The 15,931-nt window shown below is 39.9% G+C and overlaps 1 protein-coding gene across 1 annotated transcript; it reads left to right on the top strand.

Annotated features, from left to right (window-relative positions):
• Positions 1-1,056: 1,056 nt before the first annotated feature.
• On the top strand, positions 1,057-15,441 carry rlbp1.S (retinaldehyde binding protein 1 S homeolog). Its single transcript, XM_018255323.2, has 8 exons — positions 1,057-1,317; positions 2,746-2,785; positions 3,372-3,500; positions 4,941-5,145; positions 10,749-10,927; positions 11,210-11,368; positions 12,783-12,893; positions 14,235-15,441. The coding sequence occupies exons 2-8, from the start codon at positions 2,774-2,776 to the stop codon at positions 14,391-14,393; spliced, it is 954 nt and encodes a 317-aa protein (XP_018110812.1). The 5' UTR covers positions 1,057-1,317; positions 2,746-2,773; the 3' UTR covers positions 14,394-15,441.
• Positions 15,442-15,931: the final 490 nt, after the last annotated feature.

Genomic DNA, 15,931 nt, shown 5'->3' with positions numbered 1-15,931 from the left:
CCCATGTCAGATTTCAAAATTGAATATAAAAAAATCTGTTTGCTCTTTTGAGAAATGGATTTCAGTGCAGAATTCTGCTGGAGCAGCACTATTAACTGATTCATTTTGAAAAAAAATGTTTTCCCATGACAGTATCCCTTTAAGTAGATTTCCCTTTGGCTAGTCAGCTGCTGCATTCCCAGGTGTGTCTGAGCCCTCTCAGCCTGACTCTCACGTGATATTGACACAGCACCACACTGAGCTTAACAGAATGTGTGTTTTGACTGTCACATACTGTACATTCTGTTCGCTTTATGGGCTCAGGTGCAGGCTTTATAGAGCAAATGGATAAGTGAATTTTATATTGCATATAAAAGTGGAATCTTTGCAGTGATGTAAACATTATGCCCAGGAGAAAAAGGACAAGGCAGTCCTGTGTACGAGCAAGAAGTTAAACAGTCCTTCAGAGCTCATGAAATCTTTTGCATTTGGTTTAAAGCAGCCTGAGTGCAAACACAGCTTGTAAATATCAGAAAGCTAACCAAAGCCTTGATCAAGTATCCGATGCCCGCCAGATTAAATGGCATGCTCTACAACAATGCTGCAAAATATGGAGCATATATAAAATAGCAGCAGGAATGTGATTGTTCAGAGCCAATGGTCCCCTTCATAATTTCTCCTTGCCCTTTGTTGCCTCCAAACATTCTTCATGAAGAACAAGGCCAAAAATCTCTAATATTGGTATTACCATATACCCTGGATATTCAATCTGCTCCTATAGCGATCTGCTGATCAGAACTAGAGTGATCTCGGGTGCTTGGAAATGTAGTTCAACAAATGTTGGATTCATTTCTAGGAAGGGAATGAATGAGAATGTCACAACTGTAACCATTGTATTTAGAGAATCATTAATATTAGGGCTCATGTTGGGTGCTCAGTTTCTAGTGGATGAAAGTCCATGAAGTTAACACTCTACAGGATCTAACCAAAGGGTCGGCAGTGCATAGCAAAGCTGTAGTCTCAGTTGATTCCATTGGATCACTCTGAGGGTTACTGTCCCAGCCCCCAATCCATTCTTCTACCGACCAGTAACTTTTCTCCTCCTTTCTTGTGGCACTTAATGGCATGGAGTGTTTTGTGCTGATTTAATTAATAAGCCTGACTGAGTATTGCCTTGTGACGGATAATCCTAACCCGATGACTATAGAAAGCTTTCGCTGCTTTTTCTCTCAACAGCACAGATCTTGGTTACAGCCTGTCCATCCGTCCTGCTTTATTAACACCTTGACTTGCTTTTCGTAGCTGAAGACAAACCAGCACTTGTACCACTATTCAGCGGTGAGTACTGGGCATAGGGCAATTTGCTTGGAACTGCTGGTTTAGCTGTTTTACCAATGCCTTTAACTAGATAAGAGATTTCCCTTCTTCTAACATGACTGGTGAGTGAGAGAGAGATGATTATTCCCAGTAAGGGAAACAGATGTTTTCCATTTAATGATAACAGGGGCTTCTCAGGCTGCATTAGTACCAGCATAACCAGAACAGAAGGAAGAGTGTTTCCCTGGGTCCCAGACACAATGGGGTTTTCTTTCTGAGCATCGGAGTCTCCACTCATTACACATTGCTAGAATGTTGATGGATAGATGACCATCCCAATCAATGTTTGACGCTCTCCAAGTATCCTAGAATTCCCTTCGCCTCATCTCGAGACCCAAAGGAAATCATAAAAATATTCTCTAATGTGCCACCTGTTTTTTAAATTAAAATTCCATTCAGTGAGACTGGGGGGAAAAAAAGTGAAAGAGTGCTTAAATGTAATGCTTTCTAATGTTTCAGTTTAGTTACCATGGAGCAAAATAATCTTGCAAATCATATTCTGCGAGTCTGTTATACTAATATTTCTATTCAGACAGTGGGACTTGTCCTAATCCAGGTGGAAAATACTATATTTATGGTTTAATGTATTGTTAAAGTTATAATTATGTCCTTCAAGTTATTGTCATATTTTTCTGCATTCATTTATAGGCAATAGCTTAAACTACGACACCCTTATCTTTAACCCATTCCTATGGTAGATCACTAATGGGAAGGTTCTAAATCCAGGCTTTGGTGTAAAATGTGGCTAAATCCTCCAGCTATCTGCAGAATTCAGACCCGGCAGAATCATTATTTGTTACATACCAATTTGTGTAGTGGGTCATGGGAACTCGTTTATAAAATTTGCCTCTGGGCAATAACCCATAGCAACCAATCCGTGATTGGGTTTTTTTCTTTCAAATAGCTTTACGTAGAACAATGAATGCAATAATTTGATTAGTCGCCATGGGTAACTGCCTACAGGCAAATTTGTCTTGTGTTAATACATGACCCCCATGGAGAAGAGGGTGCCCTGCATGTAGTACGATTGGGGCTCCGGATTATGTAGAGTGGCTGGACTCTATGATTGTAAACCTAAAACTCCTTTTGGATGTCAAAGGGATTTTATGAGCTGGTGATCGACAACAGATGGAGATGTGCAAGCAGCACAAATCTGTTGTTTTAATCTATTTCACAAGGGCAAATAAAGTCTGTGTATGAGCAAGAAGTTAAACAGTCCTTCAGAGGTAGTCTTACCTGAATAAAAAATGCAATGGGATCTAGGATTGTGCCTGTAGGAGAATAGAGGGAGATTTAGAAAGGGCAGGGTGTGCTGTATATAAATATACCAAGTGTTTAAACAAACCCATTGGTGTCTCACACTTCATCTTATTGTAAATATTTTCCCAGCTCCTTGCGTGAAGACAGAAGAAGTCAAATGTCAGAGATAGTAAGTATTGTGCTAATGTTATAGAGACTAGCAATACAATCTCCCTTGGGCATGTGTGGCTTATCTGCTTGTCTTTGTTTGCTTAACGTGTGCTTTTCCAAGTGTAGGGAGCTCCTGATAATGGAGATACATGTGCGGCAATATACACCTAGGTTAGCTCAATTAAACATTTTATTTTTTTGGTCATTGTTTAATTAAGAAATATCTATTGTCATATTTCTTGCAATTAAAACCACAGAACAGTGACACCAAAACTACTTTCATTTTTCCAACACAACAGTAACAGTGAACCCCAAGTCAGGGCAGAGTGCAGCTAGTGTAATAGGTAGCCACTTACTCGGAGGCAACCCTTAGTTTAATAACATGTGCACCTACCCACAGCAACCCTATCATCTTCTTCATTTAACAAAGTCTGAAAAACACCAGTGAATCTGTGTGCTGCTTTGGCCAAATCAGAAGGAAAAAATAACAATATCAGCAAATAAAAAGCAAAAGGTTTTGGTATATAGCGACAAGTTCTTTATTTCTGACATGGTACATAGAGTTCAATTAGAAAAACACTTTGTCTTTCTGTTTTTGGCTACAGACTGGAACCTATCGCATTGTCTCTGAGGAGGAACAGTCTCTCAGGGCCAAGCTTGAACGGCTCACTACTAAAGACCATGGCTCAGTCTTTGGTAAATGCGGGAAGTTGCCAGAGTACACCGTGCAGAAGGTAAGGACAAATCAAGTGGGGTTTCTGGGTGAATTCAGTATAGAAGGGTTATTGTGGGACCTGGCTTGAAACATAGCATATTTTTTCCCTTAAAATCTGAGCTGCATTTTGCTCTTCGTTTTTTTATCACTCTCTTAATTTTGGCTGTTTTCTGCTATGTCAGCTCCTACTTACAGGACATTATTCTAGAACAGGGGTCCCCAACCCAAAGCCACATTCAAATGTAAAAAGAGTTGGAGAGCAACAACAAGCATGAAAATATTTCCATGGGGATACCAAATAAGTGTTGTGATTGGCTTTTTGGTAGCCCCTAAGTGGACTGGCAGCCTACAGGAGGCTCTGTTTGGCAGTACAACTGGTTTTATGCAACCAAAACTTGCCTCCAAGCCTGGTATTTAAAAATAAGCATCAGGTTTGAGGCCACTGGGAGCAACATCCAAGAGGTTGGTGAGTAACTTGTTGCTCATCAGCCACTCGTTGGAAGAAAGTTCTAGAAAGTTATCTCCCTACCATTCTATAAAGCTATTTCATGGGGGCTTTTGCTCCCATGGGTTTGGGTTTGATTCAAGATCCTTGCTATGAGCTGACTCAACTCTGTGACACCCCAGAAGTGAGGAGTGCAAACAATTTGCAGTATTCACTAAAAAAAAAATCACATGACTCATGGCATTCCAAAAACTTTGCATGTGAAGAGACTTGTTTAGGGTTCGACAAAGGAGCAAAACTTGCATTCATTTGTACCCATTTTTGTGAGTTGGAGTGGGTGAATCCTGGTCAGAGGGCTGGGTCTATACAGTAAGGCACGAGAAAGCCCATCTGGCATATGTATTAAAGAGAAACTGACACCAGAAAATAACCTTTTTTAGTATCTATCGTAACATTATCTTTGAATGCTATTTATAATGTTGCCATAAAAGTATTTGCCTGATGCTTTTACATTAAATTATAATTTATTTGCTGTGCCAAGAAATGATGGTTTATGCATATTTACATTATTACATAAGGATGGGGATTGCCATATTACTGTCTCAGATGAGGTATTTTCCATTAACCTTACAAGATCAGCACCATCCAGGGGTTCAATATGGTGTACTGTTCAGCTGAATTATATAATAAATGCTTTTGACAAGGCAAGCAACATGGAAGCCCTTCTCGCACATAGCCCCTTAGTTGACCTTGCCATGTAAATACGCAGTGTGAAAAAGGTTGAAGAATAACTCTGAAATATAAATTTAAAGGTTTGAAGGACCTGAGACACCTGCATTCTCCTGTCTCAGTAACAAACATGTCTTTACATAGCTATGGTCATCTAAACCCCTGCCACCATTGCCCTTTGGATCCATGCCTATAATTTGCACAATATTATTTCATCGGTGGGATAATGAGAGTTTCTACAACCACCTTGTTTAGTGCCTAGCTAGTTCTTTTTCATTTTTTCAGGCCAAAGATGAATTAAACGAGACAGAAGAGAAGAGAGAATCAGCTTTGAAAGACCTCCGGGCGCTGGTTCAGGAGAAGGCCAACGCAGGGGGGGAGCTTTGCAAAGCAGTGGCCGAGAAAGTCAAAGACAAGGAAGATGGCTTCTTCCTCAGGTTCATTCGAGCCCGGAAGTTTGATGTGAGCAGAGCCTATGAACTCCTGAAAGGTAGGATCATTCTCATAGGGGCAAGGAACACTAATGGTGGCTTCAGTTTTATATTAATATAATGGAGCCAAGGATACATTCACCTGTCTATAGCTGTTATACCTACTTTGTTCCTGTAACTAACATAAATATCTATGCATCTCATTGGATTTTTTTATAATAAGATATACTCTTATTCAGACGTATAGGAAGCCTGGAGTCAGAGTTGACACCTTTGAGTTAACTTTTAGTATGATTTAGAGATTGATATTCTGAGACAATTTGTATTTTTTTTTCATTTTTTATTATACGTGGATTTACAGTTATTTATCTTTTTTATTCAGCAGCTCTCCTGTTTGCAAGTTCATCTGGTTGCTAGGGTCCAAATTAGCCTAGCAACCATGCGTTGATTTGAATAAAAGACTGGAATATGAATAGGAGAGGGCCTGAATAGAAAGATCAGTAATAAAAAGAAGCAACAACAGTACATGTCTAACCTTACAGAGCATTTGGTTTTTAGATGAGGTCTGTAACCCCCATTTGAAAGCTGAAAAAGGAAAATAATTAAAAAATAAATAATGAAGATCAGTTGAAATGTTGCTTAGAAATGGCCATTCTATAACATATTAAATGCTAACTTAAAGGTGAACCACAGCTTTAAAGGGCAGATGTCCATTGACCTTTTACTTTAGGGTGAGCACATCGCTTCTCACCTTTGCATGGGAGGGCTTACACCCATTACAATATTACAGGTGCCCCAAGCATCTGTGACTGTGTACATAGATCTGTCTCAGAACCTCATCAACCAGGACAGGCTGAATATGTCTACTGTCATTTGAGCTGCAGCTGACCCACGAGGTTTATTAGTTGATACATAGGTAGTGATGGGTGAATTTGTCCCTTTTTGATTTGCCGAAAAATTATTACATTTTCCACGAAATTCGCAAAATGTCGAAAAATCAGCGAAGCGGATTACAGTCAATGGGCGTCAAAATTCATTTGACGCACGGCAATTTCTACGCCAGAGACAATTTTTATGCGCGTGCTTATTTTGTCAAAATATATTAAAGTCAATGGGGCAAACTTACTAAAGGCTGCCAGCATGACGTCATTTCGGCACTTCCCTGATTTACTAACAGTCGCTGGTCGTAACATCGCTAGCGAAGGAGAAAGACTCTAGCGATACTTCTCTCCCTAACATCTGGCGAACTTGCGCTCTGGCAAATGGGCGTAACTAAGCAATTTCACTAAGATTTTACTGAACGTTACCTCTTGCGCCAGACTTGCCTTCGCCACCTCAGACCAGGTGAAGTGCAATAGAGTAAATAGGACTTCCTCAAAATAAAATTTAACATTTTTCTAAGTCCCAAAAAACGCTGGTGAGTTTTTATTTTTTCAGGGTGATAGGCTGCAAAAGAGCGTAGATTTTTTTTGGGGTAACCCACTTCCCCCCTACATTTCCTAACATAAGGCACATAAACTATACACTGGGCTCATGTGTAGGGCAATATAACAACTCAATTTTCTTTTATTAAGCTTCCCTGGGCTTGTGTAATGTAATGTATTTGCTGCATATATGTCCATTCAGCTTTATAATTTCCCGCCGTATGCAAATTAGCCAACACTAGTGCAACTTCGCTTTGGTTGGCGCAGTAACGCTAGCGCTACTTCGCCAGTGTTTGTCGTCCTGGACGCAACTTCGGATTTCAGTGAATTAGCGCTGTCCTGGTGAATCTACGGCTGGCGAAGTGTTGTGCTGTGAGCGTAGCCAATGGGCATCCGAACAATTTTTATGCATGTGACTTTTCTGACGTCCCAAATTTTTTTGACGAGGCGAGTTTTTTGGCGCAAATTTTCTCTGAATTTATTCGCCAGTTTGCCGCAAATTTGCGCCTGCCGAATTTATTCACCCATCACTATCCATAGGCTAATAGTTCTCTTAACAAGAAATCCAAAAATGTTCCTGCTTTTGCCATAGATACAATATGGATTAGATTTCTGTTTTGCACATTACATAATAACATTGTGGCCTGTCGATTAGATTACCAGGTACAAACTGAGGAGCTTAGTGTTATCTTAGTGCGCGGATGTACAGGAAATTGCCTACAAGATCTGCTTTCTTTTAGGGATGCGCCAAATCGACTATTTTAGATTCGGCCAAACCCCAGAATCCTTCGCAAAAGATTTGGCCGACAACCGAACTCAATCCGAATCCTAATTTGCATATGCAAATTAGGGGTTGGAAGGGGAAAAACATTTTTACTTCCTTGTTTTGTGACAAACAGTAAAGCGATTTCCCTGCCTGCCCCTAATTTGAATATGAAAATTAGGATTTGGATTAGGTTCGGCCGGGCAGAAGGATTCTGCTGAATCCAAATCCTGCTGAAAAAGGCTGAATCCTGGCCGAATCCGGAAACAAATCCTGGATTTGGTGTATCCCTACTTTGTTTAAACCAACGTTAATATGATAAAGTGACTTTACACATGAGGCAAGAACTAATATGCAGAATTAAAAGAGAACAAACAGAACCATTATATTAACACAATACTTTAATAGCTTCTTGCCAATTTTACATAATGAATCACTAAAGAAAACAGCTTTTAGATTTGAGATTTTCTTTTTATATATTAGAAGAGTGGAACTGCTGAACATGCAGAGGGGTAGAATTTTTTTTCAGTTTGATCAAACAATACATTAATCTCCTTTCTACCAGCAGGTGGCGCCGGTGCACTACATCAGATTTTGCCAATACTCAAATGTGCCAAGACTTTACCCAAAATGGTTTGAATGACTATAAACACTCCCGTTAGTCTTTGCTGTCTCATGATTTACTCTGTATGTTGTGGTATTGTCTTTGTATTGTGTGGGTGTTGAAAGGTAAAATATACCACACAAGTAAATTCAACCACATTCACCATGAATATAATGAATCAGGTTCTGTCACTACCGTTTAGCTGTTTGCTTTATGATTAGTTTATTCCATACAGTAGGAAAACACTGCAGGATTAAACAACAAGAATAGGATGGGTGGATGCACAAGGATTTTACTATAGAGTGCTGTTCTTAGATCTACCAGGGAGCTGTTATCTGGTTACCTTCCCATTGTGTATGCTGATAGGCTTCTGGGGAAGGGAGGGGGGTGATATCACTCCAACTTGCAGTACAGCAGTAACGAGTGACTGAAGTTTATCAGAGCACAAGTCACATGACTGGGGGCAGCTGGGAAACTGACAATATGTCTAGCCCCATGTCAGATTTCAAAATTCAATATAAAAAATCAGCTTGCTCTTTTGAAAAATGGATTTCAGTGCAGAAGTCTACTGGAGCAGCACTATTAACTGATGTGTTTTGAAATGACATTATCATGTTTCCCATGACATTATCCCTTAAAAGACCAGTAACATAAAAAAATCTTTATAAAAAAAATTCTCTACGAAAATAAAACACCAAGACACTTTTAACTTTAAATTCACAAGGTCTTTATTAAGAAATAAGTTACCCATTCTCCGCTTGCGCTCCTCTTCAGAAACAGCGACAGGGAGGCGATCCATCGCGCGGCACTCAATTTCTCCTGCCTGCCTTCTATAGGAGATAGACAGGGAGGAGAAATCGAGCGCCACACAATGGATGGTCGTCCTGTTTCTGAAGAGGAGCGTAAGCGGAGAATCGGTGAGTTATATCTTAATAATGACTTTGTGAATTTAAAGTTAAAGTATCTTGGTGTTTTTTTTTGTTAAGTACAAACACAATTTTTTAAAAATGCAAGTGCTTACTAAATGACACAACTTTGCACCCCTTTCACATCTAAAGGATACACAAATAATGACCATCACATCTTTTATGACCCATCATTCTGCTCTGCATGCTAAGCTACAGTTATATAGAGGCTCTGCAGCCCAAAGATTTCGTAAATGACATTTGGCTGCTGCCTAGCACAAATACTGTAAGATAAAAAAAAGGTTCTTTTAAATGTATATGGTTATTTAAATACTTTTTAGACACTAACAACTCATTCGTCAGGTTTAAGTTCTTTTACCCCTATTTAAATCCTTTAATAGTTTCTTCATTAAAGGTTCTCTAACTCATTTTTTGGAGACTTGAAAACACAGTACAGAGGATGGAGTAACAAGAGATATTTAGGTAAAAATAGGTGCCAAACTCCCACCTGAGAGCGAGAGCAGCACCGTTCTTACGAAGTTGAGGGTCAGTGACAGAGACATATAAGATAAAGGGCATTGACAAGAGGGCAGGACCCACATGGAACCCGGGCAAAAACTTGGAACAGACAGACCAAACAAGGAACAGGATCCAGCCTAATAAATAGGCCATAAATAGCAGGAGCATGGTAGGAATAGAATCAGGAATCCAAGAACAAACAACATTCTAAGGACCTGAAACAATGAGACATAACTGGAAAATGAGAAGCACAAGGGAAGGAACATACAGGAAAGTGCTGCTGGGAGGTATTGGGGACAGAGCTCCTGCTACTTCATGCAGTGCAACTGTAAGTAATAAGCAGAGCTTGAACACAGAAAGAAGAAACCCTTAGGTGCAATAAATTCTGCAGTCTGTATTTGTAGTCCAGAGATAAGGCCAGTAAGCCACAGACCCCAAGGCCCTGGTTTTAAATCCAGCAGCTGATCAGAAGCAAATTTTTAAAAAGATTAGAGAACAGCAAGAGAGAGAAAGTACAGGGTGAATGGAAAGAGTTGGGAGACACAAGAAACAAAAAAGCTAATGAAGGGGTGCACAAAAAGAATGGCGACCAAATATGGAAGCAAGGAGAAAGAAAAAAAGAGTGTACAAGAAGGTAACAACAGACAATGTATTATAGCAGTGCTGTCCAACTTCTGTAGTACCGAGGGCCAAATTTTTACTGGCCTATGTGTTGGAGGGCCGATAATGGAAGTCAATGTTGGCCACTCCCCCTTTTAAACCACACCCACTGAAACCACACCCATGTTACCACAAGAACTTTTAAGACCATATCCACATTAACGGTAGCACACCAAAAAACCAAATGGTTGGATGTGAACAATAGAGGTGTGAACAATACAGGGGATTAAAGTCTGAATTCGAGATTTAAACAATGCAGGGGCCAGTTTATCTCTGTAGTGATACCTGTTAAAGTTTACATATGGTAAACAGACACAGCATATGGGGGGTCACAGAAGGGGGGGTCGCCAGTTGGACAGCCCTGTATTACACAATGGAAGCATAAGAGAAAAGGTGTGTGAAGAACAGAAAAAGATAGAAAGGAGAGACAGGCAATCAGAAGGGTGAAACTGGCTCCAGGGTTGGCTGGTATTTTACTGGTCAGGCTGCGGAAATACTGGCCTGGTGGCAACCCTAACTGCAATTTTGAAGTTGGAAGGAAATTTAAATCTTAAACACTCAATACATTTATTTCAGGGGAAACAATATTTACAATATGTATAAACACTACACTTGTGTTTATTCATAGCATATATTACCAACTTTAGCATTTGTAGCTACTTAATGTTAGCTCAACAAGAACAATGCTGATTTGGATCAGGTTGGTTCATGCCCTGCTGCATCAGTTGGTTGCACGGAAAATAATATTTGTGATATGAAATATTTCCCTGTTTTTTTTTCCCATTAGGATATGTAAACTTCCGGCAGCAGTACCCAGAACTCTTTGAGCACCTGACACCCGAGGCGGTGAGGAGCACTATCGAGGCCGGATATCCAGGAATCTTGACCAGCAGAGATAAGCACGGCAGAGTTATCCTCCTCTTTAACATTGAAAATTGGGACTATGAAGAGATCACCTTTGATGAGGTTTGTTGAACTGCAACTTTTTGTTATAACACACCCTGCCATTGGCTCCAATACAGTGGGTATATTCTCTCAAATACAGTTTCATGGAGATCATTGACTTAATCAGTAATCATGATTACTCACAGGGGTCAGTAAGAAGATAAGCAAGTACTTTCTGCCTTGTTCTGTAGTAAAGGCATAAAAACACCAGCTATATGTGCCCAGTATTGCATCCTTGCTTGCAGAATATTCCGCTTTACCATTGATTCAAGATAAATACAGTATGTACCCGGTGCATTTCAGATCCTGCGAGCTTACTGCATTATACTGGAGAACTTGCTGGAAAATGAGGAGACTCAGATCAATGGCTTCTGCATTATTGAGAATTTCAAAGGATTCACCGTGCAGCAAGCATCAGGCATAAAGCCATCCGAGCTGAAGAAAATGGTGGACATGCTACAGGTAAGTACCGAGAGCTAACAATTCTGTATTATTAGCTGTAAGGCAGCATTATACAGCTATTTAAGTAGTCTTTGTTTCTACTGCATGGGCCTGTAGGATTCTGTAGCTCCGAATGCAACTGATTTAATAGCAGGGGGCGCTATTCAGCTCACGGACTGATCACATTTTCCATTACTAATTATGGTGGCCAATAAAAAACATATTACGTCTCCTTCTAGCCTTTTTACTTATCATCAGAACAGTTACATAATATTGTTAAAGTCCGTAGTCATGAAACAAACCCTGCAGTCAATGGATAACGTTCCGATGACGTGAGTCATGCAAAACCAGTTGGCCTCCAAGGTTAAAAGAGGAATTGGCAGCTGAGGAAAGAAGTCCAATTTACAATTAAAGTAGAAACAAAAAGAGAAACTATATACCTCTTTGACAATTTGGTGAGCAGTGTAGATGTGGATTCAGTGTTTGAAGCTTATACCGAATTCTCAGCTACTTAAAATAAAATTAGAGTTTGTGAATGCAAGAAACATTTTGCGTTTCACGCTGTACATAGTTCTTATTTATAAGCCTATGAGTAATTGCTAGGTGCAGCATGATACACAAGCGGCTGAGCTGATGTCTCAATGAAGTCATTTTGATTTTACAAGCTTGGATTACAATGATCCTCTGGAGGACCTGCCAACTATTTCTATGTGGTTTTTCTGCCTTCCTATGATGTAGGCTCAGGGAAGGGCACTTTGACCTCATTGTACTGGTGATTCACCTTTAAAGCGGACCTGTCATCTACACATAAAATTAAACACTGAACACAAATAATTTTTTTCATTAAAACATCAATACCTGTTAGAAAGCTGTTTAAATATCTGAGCTGTCAATCAAATATTATCTGCCCCGCCTCTATGCCTGAGGCAAAGAGGTGGGGCAGTCAATTACTTTCACTTTCCATTCAGAACTCCACATTTCCCCTTCCCTACTCTATAATTGTGTAGGGCACTGCGCATGGGCATAAGGTCCCTCATTTTGGTGCATACACAAGATTTACACAATTGATACACAGGTGATACACAATTTGTCTTAATAACAGTGGCCACAAAATGGCTGCTGCCTGCTTGCTGTGATTGCGTAATTTCACTTCACAATTAAAATAAGAAGTATAGTGTACGTAAAGTTTATTTTGCTCAACTAACATGATAGTAAAGAATTTGGAATTATTTCTTAGGGTGACAGGTCCCCTTTAAGTTACTTTTAATGCGTTATGTAACCAGTATCTAATACCGAGCCAGCAATGCTGAGATACAGAGCAACAGGATACCATTAGGAGTCCTGCTATTATTGCTGGATTCCCTGTTGCTAGGTCAAAACTGATTTTTTTACGTTATCCAGCCAATGATGCTATTTGAATGTTTGCTTTTAACAGGACTCGTTCCCAGCCAGATTTAAGGCTGTGCACTTTATCCATCAGCCCTGGTACTTCACTACCACATACAATGTTGTGAAACCTTTCCTGAAGAGCAAGCTACTGGAGAGGGTGAGTTGTGCTCATAGCTCACATATGTTCCTGTTTTATGTTCATATCAGCAACATTACATTAGGTTAAGGCTGAGTGCGGAACAACTAAATAGTTTGCATAATAGTGATGTGCGAGTCGGTTTTTCCTGATCCGCAACCGCCCTCCCTCCCTCCACCCGCACCCGCCCCAACCCGACTTCCGGCTTCTCTTTATAGACCCTTTATAGGGCGAGCAGGTGCGCGGCTATAAAGCCAGAAGTCGGAAGCCAGCAGTTGAAGGTGAAGGGTGGGGAGAGCAGGAGGAAGAGCTCGACCCGGACCCACCTGCCACCTGCAAAGGGGGGTGCGTGGTCGGCCTGAACCTAACCAACCCACGGGTATACGGCCGGCCCGCACGTCACTAGTGCATAAATAATGTGACTGTAGATAGTACTATGTAACCGAAATTGCCCTTAATTGGACATAATCATAGCAATGATACATAAGGGCTTATTTAGGAAAGGAAGTGAAGAGTCCAAAATGCAATTTTAGATGCAAATCACCATATTTTCTGAACCTTATAAAGCATTAGTTTCCAGAATCCAGAGCAATTGCATACTTTGACACAAATAATCACACCTAAAATTGTCTGAATCCGGATGGAGTCATTTCTGTTTGAATTTAAAAACCAGACATTTGGCTCTTAATCTTACCAGTTACTTGTGGGGCACTGCTGTCAAAGGGGCTGCTGTAAGATGCCATAGAAAGTCACTATTTAGTGGGCTAATTGTGCTGTTTGGGCCTCTGTGTACTTGGAAAGCAAGGCCCTTTTTTGACTCCTAGTCCAGCCCTGACCACTTGTAATTGTGTAATTAATTGTATAATTTACACATAGATCAAAGAAGGTCTAAAGTTACCTGTGAGTATTGTTACAATTAGAAGACAGAAATTAGTCAACTCTGTGCAACACAGATGTGCAGCAGTTCTCAGAAACACTGCTTTTATAACTAAATATTAGTTCAGTGATTCAAAGGAAAGCAAAATCTTGAAACATGTTTCAGTGAATGTTTGAGTTTGTAAAGAACAACGCAGACACTGCTATTTTTTTTTGGAACAGCCTAATATTCCCTTTTCTTCACTTTCTGTAAAGTCCTGTAAAGCTTTCTTCGCTTTTTTAAGTACACTGCTATTATTTTCAACACAACTGTATTGCAAGTCAATATATCTTATATGTTGTTTTATAAACGTACACGGGTTAGCACAGGGTAAGGATTCTATAGAATAAACCAAACAATTCGCTTTTCTCTAAACATGGTCTTTGAAACGTTCCAGCTTTGCGTAGACACATAATATGTTCTTCTCGCCATTTCATCCTGCCTAGGTGTTTGTGCACGGAGACGACCTGGAAGGCTTTTACAAAGAAATCGATGCTGACATCTTGCCAGCAGACTTCGGAGGGAATCTGCCAAAATATGACGGAAAGATTATCGCTGAGGAACTTTTTGGGCCACGCAATGAATCAGAAGACACGGCTCTTTAAAGTGAAATGTATGTTTTAATCCCATGGTTGCTTAGTTCTAGCTCCGTCAATGTTAATTAAGCCCTTACTATTCCCTCCTAGATGTATATACAGTATCTATTTTTTTGTAAGAATGCGTCCTTCCGCTCTTTGTCCTGTGATATACAATGCACAGCCAAACAGTACGGCTATAATAATACATTACTATAGAGAAATTATATTTTGTATTAGGGGGTAGTTATATCTTTCAGCATTTCCTATAGACCAATTTAATCAGACTTGCAAACCCTATGCCCACCCAGACTAGCCCACTTTTAACCTTATTCCACCCCTACCAGTAAACCAGGGAATTAGGGACTGCAATGGAAATGTGGGGCAGCTGGCAGGTATGATGAGTTCTAAACATTAAGGGGCCCGTTCATGAAACTATTCATAATGGTGATTAAATACACCAAACATGGACTTCTAATCCTCAGGCATCACCATGTAAAAAAACAATGTATTTGTCAAGCTGTTTCTGCATAAGATTTTGGCATCAAAACCAATGGCGATGGGTTACAACATAAAATAATGGCTTATAATAATGGGGCTAAAGATGGTGATTGGGAGGCATAAAAGACAAGGCACTCATTTTTTTACCCTTTCTCCAGTGGAAATAATATTATACAGCATTATAAATAAGCCCCGAAGTGTCGCAATCAAGGATGTCCTTATATAGATCCTATGGTTCTCCAGCAGGGTCTCTGACTTAAGTGTAATTTCAATATTTGCTTTCAAATCTAATCTTCTTACTCAAGGTTTGGGGATCAGTGGGCCACTACAGCAGACTCCTTTTTTGCATAAAACAGAAATGTCTACCTCTGGGATATTACATCAAAATGATCGTCATCCACCCAACAGCTGGATAATGGATATGACAGTTGTACTTGATCTCAGTACATCCCTGGTATAAAATAATCTAAGGGAAACATTAGCCATGATACATACAGTGTTGCTCAAACAATTTATTCTACAGGTCTTACAAATATTTTTATTTAGTCATGAACTGGAATAAAAGTATTATATTCAATATGCCTTTTGTCTTCTGTAATTATACTAAACCATATTTTGTGATAAAAACCATATTCAGAAAAATGCATATATATATATATATATATTCCAGTTGCCCCAATTTGTACCTTTATTCTGGACTCTATGGGTCAAATTTACTAAAGGGTGAAGTGACTAACGCTGATGAAGATTCGCCAGCGTGACATCATTTCGGAACTTCCCCGATTTCCTAACGGTCGACGGCATAACTTCACTAGCGAAGGAGACAGACTCTAGCGGTACTTCGCACTCTAACGCCAGGCGAATTTGTGCTCTGGCGAATGGACGTAACTACGCAAATTCACTAAGATGCGGATTTTAATGAACGTTACCTCTTGCGCCAGACTTGCCTTCGCCACCTCAGACCAGGCGAAGTGCAATAGAGTAGATAGGACTTCCTCAAAAAATTGTTGAAAATTTTTCTATGTCCCAAAAAACGCTGGCGTCTTTTCCTTTTTTCAGGGTGATAG

The sequence above is a fragment of the Xenopus laevis genome, chromosome 3S, assembly GCF_017654675.1.
Source record: "Xenopus laevis strain J_2021 chromosome 3S, Xenopus_laevis_v10.1, whole genome shotgun sequence".
NCBI lineage: Eukaryota > Metazoa > Chordata > Amphibia > Anura > Pipidae > Xenopus > Xenopus laevis.
This window is presented reverse-complemented; position numbering and strand designations above follow the sequence as displayed.